General features: G+C 55.7%; 1 protein-coding gene across 2 annotated transcripts in view; it reads right to left on the bottom strand.

Moving 5' to 3' along the window:
* Positions 1-9,436, bottom strand: part of Card14 (caspase recruitment domain family member 14) — a 28,253-nt gene extending 18,817 nt beyond the window's left edge. For both annotated transcript variants that reach the window (XM_058585278.1, XM_046463201.2), the window contains exons 1-4: positions 9,338-9,436; positions 4,235-4,368; positions 1,788-2,017; positions 93-230 (exon numbers count right to left, since the gene is read on the bottom strand). In XM_058585278.1, the coding sequence (XP_058441261.1) occupies positions 93-230; positions 1,788-1,998 (349 nt within the window). In that variant the 5' untranslated portion in view covers positions 1,999-2,017; positions 4,235-4,368; positions 9,338-9,436. The remainder of the gene's footprint in view (positions 1-92; positions 231-1,787; positions 2,018-4,234; positions 4,369-9,337) is intronic.
* Positions 9,437-14,710: the final 5,274 nt, after the last annotated feature.

Consider the following 14,710-nt stretch of genomic DNA (forward strand, 5'->3'; position numbering starts at 1 on the left):
CAGACCATGGCCTCCATCAAGAGGAAATTGGGGGAAGTCCTGTAACAGCAGTGTGGGGGTGCCCACCATCCAGACACAGGCCCTGCTCTCACCGCTGAAGTTGCTGGCATCCACGTCGGGCTGCAGCCCCGTGATCAGCGTGTAGACATCAGGGTTGTGGAACTTCAAGCTCTCCAGGAAGGCGATGGCGCCATTCTTTCCTCGGGCCTTCAGCAAGTCCAGCAGGTGCCCTTGGGGAGAGACCATCACTTAGCTACCAGGGCTCAGGGCGGGAGGACTGGCTTCCTGCGAGGGAGGGCTGAGCGGGAGTGTCCTGGACAGTGAGGACAGTGAGGAGGCAGTGAGGAGGTGGAGGTCCTGGGAGAGAGGAGCCCTCTCTGTTGGAGGCTCATGGAGTAGGTCCCTTGTGATGACTTGACCCCGCTCAGCTTAACAAGGCAAAGTCCACTTTTATAAACTCGCTGCTACAGCAACTCCAGAGCTCTGCCCAGGGTTAGGCATGCAGGGCGAGGTCACGCACAGACACATCTGGGGTTGCGCCCATAAATACCAAGGGGAGCCCCAGAGAGCCTTGAGGGCCCCCAAGCCCAGGCCCAAATCTTACATTTCTCAACTCAATTAATAGCTTGGATTCATCTACAAACCAAGAGGCATACACACCATAGCCTTAATAGCTACCACTAATTGCCTGATTTTATGGCTAGGCTTGGCAAAGAGTGTCTCCTCAATTGTGACTCGTTAGTTCTCCTAACGATCTTCTATGGTAAAGCCATCAGCATGTCCAGTGGGACAAGTGAACACAGCCTGTCGGACCACCGGAGTGGGTTCCAAAGACATCTGTAGTGGGCTCCCAGATATGTCCACCTGAAATCTTTGTGTGTGAATTCCTTTGGGCACACGGTCTGCAAATGTAACTAAGTTAGAGATCTTGGGGTAAGACCATCCCACGAGAGCAGGTAAGCCCAAAATCCAGGGACCCAAGGAGACAAGACACAGAGGAAAGACCCCTGTGAAGGGGGAGGCAGAGCCTGGAGTGATGGGGCCACAAGCCAAGGGACACCTGGAGTCACAGAAGATGGAAGAGGCGGGCAGGGTCCTTCCCTGGAGCCTCCAGTGGGAGCACGACCTGCGGCACTGATGTCGGACTTCTGGCCCATGAGCAGACACTTCATCCAGTGTGCGTCTGTGGGTGCTGCTGGTGCTGGGGTCGGACCTAGGGCCTCACTCACCTCAGGCGTGTGCTCTGCCACTGAGCTACCCTCCACCCCGTTGCTGGTTAGTGTCCTTGTCGTTGTTTTGTTTTGGTACTGGGGATGGCTCTGAGCTACACCCCAAGTCTTTGGTACTGGGGATGGCTCTGAGCTACACCCCAAGTCTTTGGTACTGGGGATGGCTCTGAGCTACACCCCAAGTCCTTTTTATGATTCATTTTGAGCCTGGATCTCACCAAGTTGTCCAGGCTGGCCTTGAACTCGGGATCCTCCTGCCTCAGCCTCCGGAGTCGCTGGGATCACGGGTGTGCACCACTGCACCCAGCCCCATTGCTGCTGTTTTAAATCATCGTGTTCAGGGTCGGGTGGCCCTAGGGGACTAACAGTGTTCCCAAAGTCTGCAACTCCCGTCCCCCCGGTGTTGTGCAGCCTGTGCTCCCAGCCCTGCTGTTGGCCCTGCTGGAGGGCTTCACGGCTAGGGGCCAGGTGTGTGGCTCTGGCTGGGCAGGAAGAGCCCAGCTGGAATCCAGGGCTGGGGGTGCTGGGGCCCAGTTGGCGGCGCGCCTCCGGGCTCACCCACTCTCATGGCGCTGTTGGTGAAGCGGGGGCTGTGCAGGACCTCCTCCTCGTCCAGCTGGCCCAGCACCTTGGCCTGGCGCAGGTAGGGGGTGAGGCGGCTGGGGCAGATGCTGCGCACGATCTTGTAGCGGTGGCTCTCCATCAGCTCCCACAGCGTCTCCTCGTCCAGGGACGTCAGCGTGGAGTCTGTGCGGCACAGCTCCGCCATGCCTGGGTGCTGCCACAACCTGGAAGGGGCACAGGAGGGCTGGAACCCAAGAACTGGCTTCAGGGATCCAGGAGGACGCTGCCCACGTCGTGGGAGAGAACAGCTCAGAGAGGGCAGGTTCCAGGCCAACCTAGGGAGACCCTGTCTCAAAATAAAAATTTAAAAGGGCCGGGGGTACAGCTCCGTGGTAGAGCACCCCTGGTTCCCTAATCCTCACCACCAAAAAAAATAAAATTTAAAAAGGCCAAGTGACTACGGAGACAGAGAGGGCTCAAGCCAGGACTGTGCAAGGGTGGCTCCAGAAGCCAGAGGGCAGGAGGGCTCTTCCCAGGAGCCCTTTGACCTGAGGCTTTGACCTCCAGGACTGTCAGAGAATAAAAGTCTGTTGTTTTAAGCAGCCCAGCGAGGGGCCCTGTTGTAGCAGCTCCAGATGCGAGGGCAGCGATACAGATGGCAGGAGAGCACCGCAGAAACAGACTGAGAAAGAAGCCCGAGGCCCTCGCCTTGCAGCTGGGGGGGGGGGGCACGGGCTTCAAAAGGGGAAGAAGCAGAGCAAATGGCGGGAGAGACATGTTCCTGGAGGGGTCCCAGTCGGCTCCGCCACTGGCCTCACAAGCCCCTGAAGACTGGCTATGCATGTGGCCCGCAGACCTGCCTGTAAAACCTCAACCTATGGCCCAGAGGTCACCTGCACCCTCCCCCCCAGGAGCACGCCCTGGGCACCCTGGCTTTGTGGGTGAGCTGGGTTTACAGCTGTGTTCCTGCCGGGGTCTCTGCCTGCCCCGCTGCACTGACTCAGGTCAGCCCATTGATCCACCTAAATAGCATAAGGACGTTTCTCAACTGCAGACTGGCTCAAGCATATAAAACAGGTCCTGCCCGTGACGTGCCCACGAACCCACGGTGCAGATTCCACACCAACATCTGGCACATCAGACTTCCGGTTAAGGAAATGTCACAGGGACTTGGAACCTGCCTTTGCTAAAGACACAGACTCCTCACCGGGGCCTGCAAAGGTAGGGAACTCGGCACCTCCGCCCCAGTTTGCCTCTGGCTCCTTTGCCCTGCCTTGCCTTGGATTCCAGGAACAACTTGCGTAATAGTATCAGACATCTGGACTGGTACGTTCCACCTGTTTTTAGGTTTATCTTCTTTCCTATGAGCGTGGCACTAGGGTTGTCCCCAGGGCCTCTCGCGTGCCAGGCTGCACCCAGTCTGGAGGCATGTGGTGCTGACAACTGCAGCTCCGTATGACGGAGGCCCATTTGACTCTGACTGCCTCTCTGGCTTGGTCTTTTCCTTCTGAGTTCTCTTAAACCACCCTCCTCTGCAGTCACTTTGGATTCAGGAACAAGTCTCACAGAATATCTTCTGACAAGAGGCAAAGCTATTCCCAGGCAACAGCAACTTTCTTTTTTGTGGGGTAGGGAGGCCAGGAATTGACCACATGGGTGACCTACCACTGAGCCACATCCTCACCCCTTTTATTTCTAGACGGAGTCTCACTAAGTTGCTGAGGCTGGCTTTGATCTTGTGATCCTCCTGCCTCAGCTTCCCGAGCAGCTGGGACGACAGTAAGTTTGTTATCACAACAAAGCCCTGCATGACTGATCCCGAAATAATGATCGAACAGTCCTGACCAAGATCACCCCGTCTGCCAGGTCTGCGACCCCCACCTGTGCAAAACCCAACCCTGGCCTTCATGTCCCTTCCTATAAAACCTCAATGTCCTTGAGCCCCTTGAAGCTCTTTCCCTGCCTCTGCCACCCTCAGGTCTTGGATTGGCGTCTTGGAGTGGGTAGCCCGGTTCAGTCCACTGGGACCCCCAGAGCCGGGCCTCTGCCCTGGAACTCTGGAAATGTGTTCACTCTGTTCTTGTTGAAGCTGAGCCTGGATTCAATATGCCAGGGGACCACAGCTGGCTGAGCGCTGCTCCTGTGGCTGGACCGCGTCAGCTGTCCTCCAGCACAGTGCTGTGCTGACCATCCTGGTGCATCTCTGGGCACAGTGGAGAGCATTTCTCAGGTCCATGATTCCCACTGTTTGATTCTCTTGTTTGGAACGACAGGCTGGACCAGCTGTAGCCAAGTGCTCACTGAGAGGCCTGCACCCTGAGCACACCTGGAAATCAGGCCACCAGCCCTTGCAGACTGAAAATGGACAAGGATGTTGGAGTCCTGCCTCTGTGAAGAGCCAGCAGCCCATCCCAGAAGCCTGGGCTGCAGCGGGTACTCACCGAGGGGCTGGGGTCTGCTTCTGCACGCACTCCAGGTGGTGGGATGGGGTCTGTCCCTGCAGCCACGGTCCCCAAGCCCTGGGCCAGGCGTGCTGCCGCTAGCTGCCGAGGGGATAGTGCTGGGCAGGAAAAGCCTGAAATCAAATAGTGCCAGATGACACTGTGACAGCTCTGTTGAACCACGTGACCTGCTCCAAAAGTCAAAGTTCAGGCACCAAAGACTAACACAGTGGGGAGAGAAGAAGAAAGTGCCAGGTGCCACTGAGTCACGGAACTCTCCCCCAGTGGACACCAGCCCCAGGTCCATCCCCACAGCCCCCACTCAAACACACAAGGTGAATCTCTGCTCCAGGAACTCACAGGGGCATCCTGCCATGGCCTCCTCAGCCACTGAGTAGGCGGAAGCAGACTTCCAGACTGAGTCTGAGCTTTGAACCCTGGAACTAAGGAGGATGGAAGGCCACAGCCCTGACCAGTGTCAGAAGGCCTGCCTGGGGCCAGTTCCCGCTAACACCTCCCTCAAGCCTTCCTGTGCAGACGGGAGAAGTGCTGGAAGGGAGACCGTGGGGCCCGGGCCCAGGAAGAGGCCAAGGATGAGGCAGTGGGAAGTGGGTCAGAGTAGAAGAGAACAGGAAGGTGGCAGGAACAGAGATAAAAGGAAGTCGGGAGGTATAGCTGAACCTCAAAGCGAGCTGTGGCTCCTCCACCTCAATCCCCAAGCCAGCTGTCCCTCAGGCCGTCACGCCCAGGTTTATGGGAGATCTATAAATCTTCACTCCCACCCTCAGTTACTGTAAGTTCACTTATGTAAGAAAATGACCTTGTGCCGTGTTCATTAGCCGACTTACTAAATGAGGTTAAGCAAGAGAGAGACACTATTTAAGAAAACCATAATCCAGGGTACCTTCTGAGGTTGTTTACTGGCCAGACCATGGAGACACCGTCACCCTGAGGATCCTCAACCAACCATCTGTGAGTACCAGACTCATGTCATTGTCACATGCCTTCCCATGCCCACCTCGCCAAGTTTCCTTTAAGAGAAGAGCCTGAGAACCCGGAGTGTCCCTTACTCGGTAGACGGCCCACATTCTCTCTCCAAGGTGTCTCTGCTTTCCCAACACATCTCTGCTATGCCTCCAGCTGGTGTGTCCTTAAATTCATTTCTGTGACATTTGTCAAGACCCCCCCCACTCATTCTGGGTTGAGGTCCCCTCTCCACCAGGCCTCCCCCAGCCACAGGCCAAGCTGGAGAGCAGCTCAGTCCTGGCTTCCCCTGGGGAACAGCTGATGCATGTTTGTGAACCAGGCTGGGTCGTGTCCCCCAGTAGATGTGTGAAAGTCCCAACCACCAGTAGCTGTGAGCATGGCCTTGCTTGGGAATAGGGCTTCGCAGATGAAACCGAGTTGAGGTCAACCCTAATCCAAAGACCGGTGTCCTTCCAAGAAGAGGAGGAGAGACACAGACCCAGGAAGAGGTGACTGTGGAGCTCAGAGGTGGGAGGGGTGCTTGCCCACACCAGGGGCCGCCAGTGTCTTCTGCCACACAGAACCTGTGAGAGCCTTCTTGGGAAGCATGACCCTGCCGGCCTCCAGGATTATGGCCAATCAATTCCTGCAGTTGGAAGCCACCCAATATGCAGAGATTTGTTCCAGCAGCCACAGGAAATGTAAGCAGTGCCAAGGGGATTTGGCGATGGGCCCAAGCCCTGCAGTGCCCCTTGCCCACTGCAAGGAGCCCCAGCAAGCTCCCGGGATCTCCACTGTCAGTCTGCACGACTGGATTTCCATCCTCTAAATCAAAATGGCCTGCTCCACATCAGGACCAGAGCCAGTGAACAGGCTGCAGTTGTCTGCAAAGAATATCCAGGTTTTCTAGAGCACGACAGCTGAGCAACAAGCCTGGTGCAGACTCTGGGCTCTGGGCAGGCCCCCCAGAGGCCAGGCCTGTTGTGATTGGTGGGTGGTCTCCAGGTGGTAGCTAGAGGGTGTGGGATGGTTTTCCTTAGTGTAATGAAAATGTCCTGCAAAGGCCGCATTGGCACCATCTGTGTGCATTGGGAGCACTGGGCTGTGCACCCTGACCAGGGAATCACAAGTTAACACTACAGTCCATAAAATGTTTAAATAGATCCCGGAGCTGCTGGTGGCCCTGCCTACCCCCTGGCCAGGATACTGAAGGGGGCATCAGGGGGTCCCTGGGGTGACCTGGCCTGCCCTGCCTCCCCAGGGCCAGCCCTGGCCGTGCGCAGCAGGTGAGACACCCACCTCTTCTTGTGCTTCCCTTCCCTTCCCAGGCCTGGGCCCATTACAGCCACACCTGGCTGTCTAGCGTCCAAGCCAGCCGGTCCCCTCTCTTCCTGCTCCTGACCTCAGGACCTGGTGCCGCCTGTCACCTCCCTCCATAGCCTTGCTTCCTCATTCCAGAATCCTGGAGCTCCCAGGAACACCTCTTGGCTCCTGTGGAGCGGGGATTCCCCTGGCTGCGCACTTGTGAGGTGACAGTAGGGGCAGAGTGAGTGCAGCCATCTCCCTGGGTCAAGCTCGGGTCAAGCTCAGGTCTGGTGCAGTGCTACACCAAAGATCAGTTGCAGAAACACTCTCCCCAGTTCCTGGCAATACACACCAAAAATTGCTTCTAAAAAATGTTTAAAAAGACAGAGAGAGGGAGGGAGGGAGGGAGAGAGAGAGAGAGAGAGAGAGAGAAACAGCCTCCTGCCCAACGCTTTGGTGAAGAGCAGGAAGCAGTCAGCACAGTGCGGCTGGCACCAGGGAGGGGCAGGGCCAGGGCCAGAGCCTCCAGTGCCTGCCTACCTGCAGGGTGGCACACCTGGGCGACTGGGGAGCTCAGAGCAAGCCCTTTTACCCGGGTACCTCCGACCTCCGCAGGGAGTCCTCAACAGAGGGCAGGGCTGGCACCTTGGCAGGTGACCTGCTGGGGTCCAGGGTCTGTGCTGGCCCCAGGAGGAAAGCCCCTGCCCATAGCCCACCCAGGAGCTTCAGATCAATGACACCTCTGAGCTCCACCCTGGTGGCAAGGCAAGTCCTAGACCAAATACGAAGATCCTCCACCTCGACCAAGTGAAAGACGGTGCAGGGACAGGAACCCAACAGGGCGGGCGGGATGTGCCACTTGTTCTTTCATGGGGATGGGACATGGAGATTCTATACACATCTCTTATTCATTCTGTTAAGTCACAGACACACACCCACACACCCACACACACACACACACACACACACACTTGCACACGACAGGTGGATTGGATGACTGGGACAGCGTCCTAGTGCAATTAGTAACCATGTCCCCCTTCGTCTCTGAAAGGCGACTTGGTTGGGTGGCAAGTTGCCACAGGAGGGGGACTCCCAGGTGTCAGAGGCCCAGCCCCAGCCACAGAGGGCTGCCAGCACAAGGGCTCCTTTCCTGATTTCCCCTTGGTCCCAGGAGGGGTGGTCGCCCTTCAGTGTGCAGCGCATGGGAGGGCAAGAGCAGACCACAGGATGACAGGTGCCAGCCAGGGGGAGGTCTGGGAAAGCCATGGGTGGGGGCAGACTTGGCTGGGCTGGGACTGCCATCGTTAGAGTGACCTGGTCTCACTCTCGGGACAGGAGTTCCTGACTTTCCATGTAATAGGGAGGAGTGGAGCACCTTCTTAGAATCTTGACACTTCCTCCCAAATTGCTCATGCAATGTCCTTTTAAACAGGTGCCCAAGCCTCAGAAGCAGATGGGAACTGACCCTTTGAACCAGGGTCAATGGTCCTGCAATTAAGTTGGCATCAAAGAACCAATGGCCCCCAAACCAGGGTTTGCAGAATATTTCTTTTTAGCAATTTGCCCTTTAGCCTGCGCCCCCACCTCTCACCACATTGGTACCCGAGGGCCAGGCTCCAGCTGCAGGTAAGACTGGGTTTCCCAGGAGGCCCTGAGGACCAGGCATGCTGGGACGTGAGCCCTGAGGGTACATGGGGCCTTGTGGGGACTTCCCTGGGCTGAGACAGTAGTCACAGCCAGCCCTGCAGAGTTCTTCTGACCCCACCTGTCCCCAGAGGGGAGCAGGACTCCTGCAGAAGGCCTGATGACTCCTTGAGCCATCTCACCCCTCATCAAGGTGAAGCTAAGAAGTCAGGCAGAGCTTCTCCAGGACTCTCCAAATCCCAGCCCTGCCCAGGGTTCTGGGCCCCCGAGCTGCACCGGGGTGGGGGTGTACGTGGGTGTGGCCAAGCACTGGCCATTCTAGTCCAGTCTGGGAGGGCAGGGCAGCTTACCCTGGATCCCGATGGCAGTTTAGAAAGCGGGAGTGAATTTGTCACTTGCCTTCAGTTTACATAGGGGTTAGCCTCAGCAGAAAATAGACTCAATCCAGCGCGCTAGGGGGTTCCCAGCTCCAGAGGGGTCTCCTCTCACTCTGGGCAGTTCCTGAGCAGCCTGTGTGCACCAGTCCCACGCATCTGAGCCACACGTCCTACAGCTGGACCCTCCCCGACACCATTCCTCTCAGACCCCATGAGTCCCTCTCCTGTCTTGCCTGGGAAATCAGAAAGGAGAAAGCTCGCGTGTCACACACACACACACACACACACACACACACGCACACACTCCATTCGGGACTCCAGGACAGGGAGGGATTTGTTAGGAAGAGGTTAGGGGAACTGATGGCTTACATTTGTGGTGGACAAGGCAGACAGTCACCAGGCACAGAGGGAGGGGCTCCCTTGCACCCCTCGGCTCAAATCCAGCACCTCTGAGCCAGGGTGCCTCTGGCCGTGCCTCACCTGCCTCAGTGCCAGAAGCAGGCAGCTGCCTTGCTCTGTGAACACCTGCGTTGGCAACCTCCCGCCACTCCTTCCTTCCTGAGCAGCAGCAGGTAGGAGAGCCCAGACGCAGGGTTCCCTCCTGTCGCGGCCCGTGCTGCTGTGAGGGGTACTTAGCAGCCAGAGTGTGCCATCACTTAACCCAGCTCAACGGGGCAAGCCTCTTCTCCTCTCTTCCACAAACCAGGCACCACCCCCAGGCCTCAAGAGGAAGCAGCAGCCCCCCTTGCCCCCTGGGACAGCCTGGGGCCCCATCCTGACCCAACAATGGCCGTTCCTCTGGTATCCTGACCTGTTCTTGATGGACAGACTCCACGCACTTCCCAGCAGCACTGACCGGCCCAGTCTCAGGCTGGGCTAAGCAGCAGCTGATGAGCAGGTTTGGCGGCAGTTCCTCTGGGCTCTGCCCACAGAGGCAGGCCTTATATGGGGCCCTCCACTGAATGTCAGTACGTCCCACCTCCCACCGTGGGCGTCTGTTTGGCTGATATGAGAGTGACCATCCACTGTCCCTGTGACAATTTACAGGCATCTGGGCGACCCACAGGAGGCAGCTGCTGAGGGGTGACGGGGATTTCAGGGGGCGGGGGAATCGTCTCTGCTTTGTCCACATCCCAATTCATCGTCATTCCTACCTCCAAAAATCCCAGGGAGAGTAGGATAATTTCTGGGCCTTCTTGGTTCTTACGGTCAATCATGGGAAGTATCTGAACAATTCCGATGAATCCATCTAAAACCAGTATCTCCTAACTATGATCTAGGTTACATGAAAGCCTCCATGTCGAGGTGCATCTGGAACCTGGTCACTTCTCCCCACATGCGTTCAGGGCCCTGATCATGGCCCCCTGGACCCCTGTAATGATCCTGTTCCAGTTCTCAACCCAGCAGGCACAGCCAAGGCTCCTCCCTTGGTGTATGGCCCTGAGATCTCAGCAGGACCCAGGAGGCCCTGGCACTTACCTGCATTCTCACTGTTCCTGACTAGGGGGCTCTCTGTCAGCCTTTCACTGCTCCAGGTACACTCTGGCCCCAGGGCCTTTGTGCTTGCTGTTCCCTCTGCTTGGAACACTCTTTCCTCCACTTCCTGCAGGGCTCCACTCAAGGTCCACCTTCCCAGAGAGGCCTTTCCAGATCGTTCAACTTTAAACGGCAGTCCTCTCAACCTGGCCCTCCCTTTGCCTTGTCCTGTTTCGCTTTTCTCTGTTGGACTTGTTGCCCCTGATCAGTTGTGGATTCTGGCTACCTGCTGGTTTCTTCTCTTCTCTTTTTTTTTAATGAATGTTTTTGTCCTTGATTTATATGTGGTGCGTCAAACCCAGTGCGTCACACATGCCAGGCAAGTGCACTACCACTGAGCCACAGCCACAGCACCCCCACCCCGCCCCACCCTTGAGTCCTTTTTATTTTTTATTTAAAGAGAGAGAGAGAGAGAGAGAGAGAGAAATTTTAATATTTATTTTTTTAGTTTTTTTGGCGGACACAACCTCGTTGTTTGTATGTGGTGCTGAGGATCGAACCCGGGCCGCGCGCATGCCAGGCCAGTGCACTACCGCTTCAGCCACATCCCCAGCCCACCTGCTGGTTTCTTATCTGCCTCCTGGGGCAGGCCTCTAACCCCAGAGGACAGGAGCTCCTGCATGTCTGGTTCTCGGCTCAGTCCCACCCCCAGGTCAATGCTGATCCACAAATACTGGCTTGGTTGTGTGCCCATTCCCACTGGCCCTGACCCTGATGGGGATGGGAGGAATGTCCACACCCCTCCAGCCTGAGCAGAGGACTTAAGGGTCTTTCTCCTCACGGGTGGAGGCTGGTTCCCAAGGTTCCACAGCCAGTTGGCAGCTGAGCAGCATCTCCTGCTAAGCTCCCCCTCCCAGTAAGAAGCTTGGAGTCAGAGCCAGACCCCAGCTCTCCAACCAGGGCCTCACTGAACATCCTCAGGGGCTGATAATGTTCCAGCCCATCTCACCTTGCCTGCTGCACAGAAAGTTCTGCACACAGAAATGCTATCATTCCAAGTAAAATGGGGAGCCAGCCAGCAGGGGGTACTGAAGGAGTCTCTGCCCTTGAGAACACAGAGAGCCACAAAAACAGGGTCGGGGGACCATGGGCCTTCTGAGGGGGATGCTCAGTCACCCTGGTGTCCCTGGAAGACCCCCAGTTATTCAGTTATTCTGCATCCCACAGGGTTATAACTGGGTATGCTCCTGGAACAATTAAACAGTATTTCTGGGGACTGGGGTTGTGGCTCAGTGGTAGAATACTTGCGTGAGGCACTTCAGCCAGGTTCGATTCTCAGCACCACAAATAAAATGAAAATAAAGGTGTATAAGGCTTTAAATTAAAGACATATTTTTTAAAAAAACAGTATTTCTGGCAACCTGGATGGGTTAGGGCGAGTCCTGGAGTGACCTAGGGCTTTCCACCCATGGCAGAGGTCAGCACAGGATGATCGCCAAAGGCTGGGCCTGGTGAGTTCCTCTGGGCGGCTCCGTATTCACCCATAATGTTTTAGGGGCTGGAGGAAGGTTTCTGGCTTTGCCTCAAAATCATGGTGTCTACACCTGGGGAAGGAGGTGCTCAGTGTGAAGGCCCTCCCTATAGGAGCAAAGCAGACCCGCGAGAGAACCGCAGACCAGGGGTTGAGGATGAGGCGGCCAGGGGCAGCGGCCCAGTAAGGATCAGGTGCTGGGGACAGCCGTGCTTCTTCTCATTTGTAAGCAGTGGCTGGAAGGCTCCCCGACTTCCCCAGGGGACTGGCTCTCACGCAGGCGCCCAGCAGCCTGCACTGCACACCGCCCAGCTTGGCCCCAGGCAGGGCATGGCTAGGAGGGGCAGGAAGCAGCCCTTCCCACCGGGCAGGGAAGGCCGGTTGCTCCTGTGCTCCTCACAACCAGCCAAGTCACCTCCGTGGACATTCCTTTCCTTCTTAAAAACTGTGGTGAAATCCAGACAACATGAAGTAAACAATTTGGTGGCACTTAGTACATTCAATTGTTGTGCAACCAACACCTCTATATCCAGCTCCACAACATTTCCTCACCCAAAGGGACCCCACGCCCATCAGCAGCCCCCACCCCCCCACCCCCCGCCCGCATTTCCTTGAGGCCACCAGTCTTGCCTGTCTGCAGGTTTCCTGTGACGCCTCACTTCTTGTGACCGGCTTCTTTCCCCAGCATCATGTTGGGAGGCCCACCGAGGTGGCCAGGTGTAGGCGCTGCACCCCGTTTGCGGCCCTGGGATGCTCCCTCACATGGCCCTGCTCTACTCAGCCTGCTGATGGCGCTGGGTGGTGTGGCTGAGGCCAGAGGCTGCTGCGAGCAGGCGCACAGCCCTTGTCAGGCCGGGTGGCTCTGCATCAGCTGCAGCACTGCAGCCCCACTGGCTTCGGGGTCTCACGACCGCGCCACCCGACTCTTCTCCCAGGAAACCTAGGAGCCCATCTTCACCCTCTGTGACCCTGACAGCCCCAGCCAGCCAGCCACCATCCCTGTCCATCTCCATCCAAAATATCCGAGGCCCTCCTGTCACCATTTCCACCACGACTGTCACCTCTCCTTCCAACTCCAGCCCCCACTCCGATCTCTCCCTGCTTCAGGTCATCGTTCTAAACCATTTACCAGAACTCACACTCTCCCCACAGAAAGGCTGCCCTGGAGCGGCTTGATGGCCAGGGCACATTCAAACTCCACTCCCCAGTTGGCAAGGAACTTTTTGCTTGCATCCTGCTCACCTCTTACCCCTCCAGACCCCATGCCTGCATGGCTCTCAGCCCTTCATCACTTGGGGGCTCTGCATGTACTGTCCCCTCCTGGGATACTCCCCCACTCCCGTGTCACTGTGGATGCCTCCTTTTGGCTCAGGTGACACATTCCTCAGTCACTGGGTAAATCAGCAACCCAGCACCTTCCACTGTGCGTTATTGTATTTGCATCCCAGTGACCATACAACCTACAATTGTCCTGTCTGTGGTTCATGGGTCTTGCCCTCTGGAACACAAGCTCTGTGAGGGCAGGTGCCAGGGCTAAGCCAGCACCTGGGACAGCTCCCTGTACATGATGCTGTTCTCCAGCCAGCCTTTGGGGCCCAGGCCAGCAGTGAGGTTAGGTCAGGCAGCACTTAGTAAGGTGCCCTGCCCTAGTTGAGTGGGTTTAGAAAAACCTGTGATGGGTGGGGACCTCTGGCAGGAAGTTGTCCCTTCAACCCTTCAGACTGACCTCTGTCCAGGTCATCAGCACTAATGGTAATAACCCTATGAGCCCAGCCAGCCAGGCAGCAGTGCCCTGAACCTACTCTGCTCCTGAACAAGACCAGCCATTCTGATTCTAGGAGGCCCGTGGGTGCAGGAAGAGACTGGCGGGCTCCTGAGAAGTGCTGACACAGAGCAGTTTCACAACACTGTGTGAGCTCAAGATGCTCCTGTCCAGGCTGGACCATGCCTTGGATCCTTCCCTCTTGTCCTGGATGTTGACACAGGAAGCAAGTCGACCACTATTTACTGAGCACCTATTGTGTGGTAGGGAATTGATGAAGTGGCCCCTGCCCTCCTGGAGGTTGGAAATGTCTCCTGCAAACATAAACCATGTGGGAAGTGGGCTGCTGGTGACAGGTGCTGAGTTGGGATGTCATGGGCTTGTCCACCTTAGTGACCAGGAGGCTTCTTTTGAGAAGCTCAGGGGCACAGGGGTGCACAGCCCAGAAATGACCAACAACATAAAGCCACTGTGTAGGGAACTCAGAACTGTGCCCATTTCAACCCATCACTGTAGGGTGCCGTGTGTAACTTACAAGAGTGAGCCCGTTTTTTTTTTTTTGTTTTGTTTTTTTTCCAACAGTAAAACAGCAAGATGTCCACAGTCTGCACCTTGTGCTTCTAATCTGGCAGCACAGGCAGCAAAAACTGCAAACTGATCACAAGTGAGCTGGGCTCAGTTCCTGCTCAGGTGGATGCTCACACATAATACAAGGCTACATACAACAGGGCACACGATCAAGGTACGTTCTCAAAACCCTGGCGAGGTGGTAGCTGATTAGTGGTGACGAAACAAAATGAGGGCTGGGCTGGGGCTCAGTGGTAGAGCGCTTGCCTAGCATGTATGAGGTCCTGGGCTTGATTCTCAGCACTACATATAAATAAATTAAATAAAGGTTCATTGACAAAAACAAACAAAATGAGGGTATTAGAATTCTATGGATACTGTAATTTGCTGACCAGTGTGGTCCAATGGAAATATAATTAAACCTTTTCTAGAAGCCCCATTTAGAAAAGCAAAACAAACAGGTGAAATTAACTAACCAAGTGGCATTTTACTCCAATCCAGTGTATCTAAAGTTAATTATTAGCATCACTTCAACACATTCGGTATGAACTTATTAATTAACGATTTTCACATCATCTCATACCAAACCATTGAAATCCACGTGTTTTCCAACACAGGCTGTGAAACGGCATGGAAGTCCATCCGCTCCTTGTGGAGTAGACCTAAGAACTTGTCTTTACATCTTACTTAACTTCTAAGAGAATATTCAGTATGTTAATGTTATGTGTATTATAAATATTCAGCATGTCAATCAACACGGCACCCTCACTCGGCATGTTCACCGGTCAGTGCGGCCAAATTCCACCGCCAGAACAGAGCCTGGCTCTAAGCCTTGCTTGTTTACCGTG

The sequence above is a fragment of the Marmota monax genome, unplaced genomic scaffold (genome assembly GCF_021218885.2).
Source record: "Marmota monax isolate L192 unplaced genomic scaffold, Marmota_monax_Labrador192_F-V1.1 WCK01_AAM20220418_F8-fsc00220, whole genome shotgun sequence".
Taxonomy (NCBI): Eukaryota; Metazoa; Chordata; class Mammalia; order Rodentia; family Sciuridae; genus Marmota; species Marmota monax.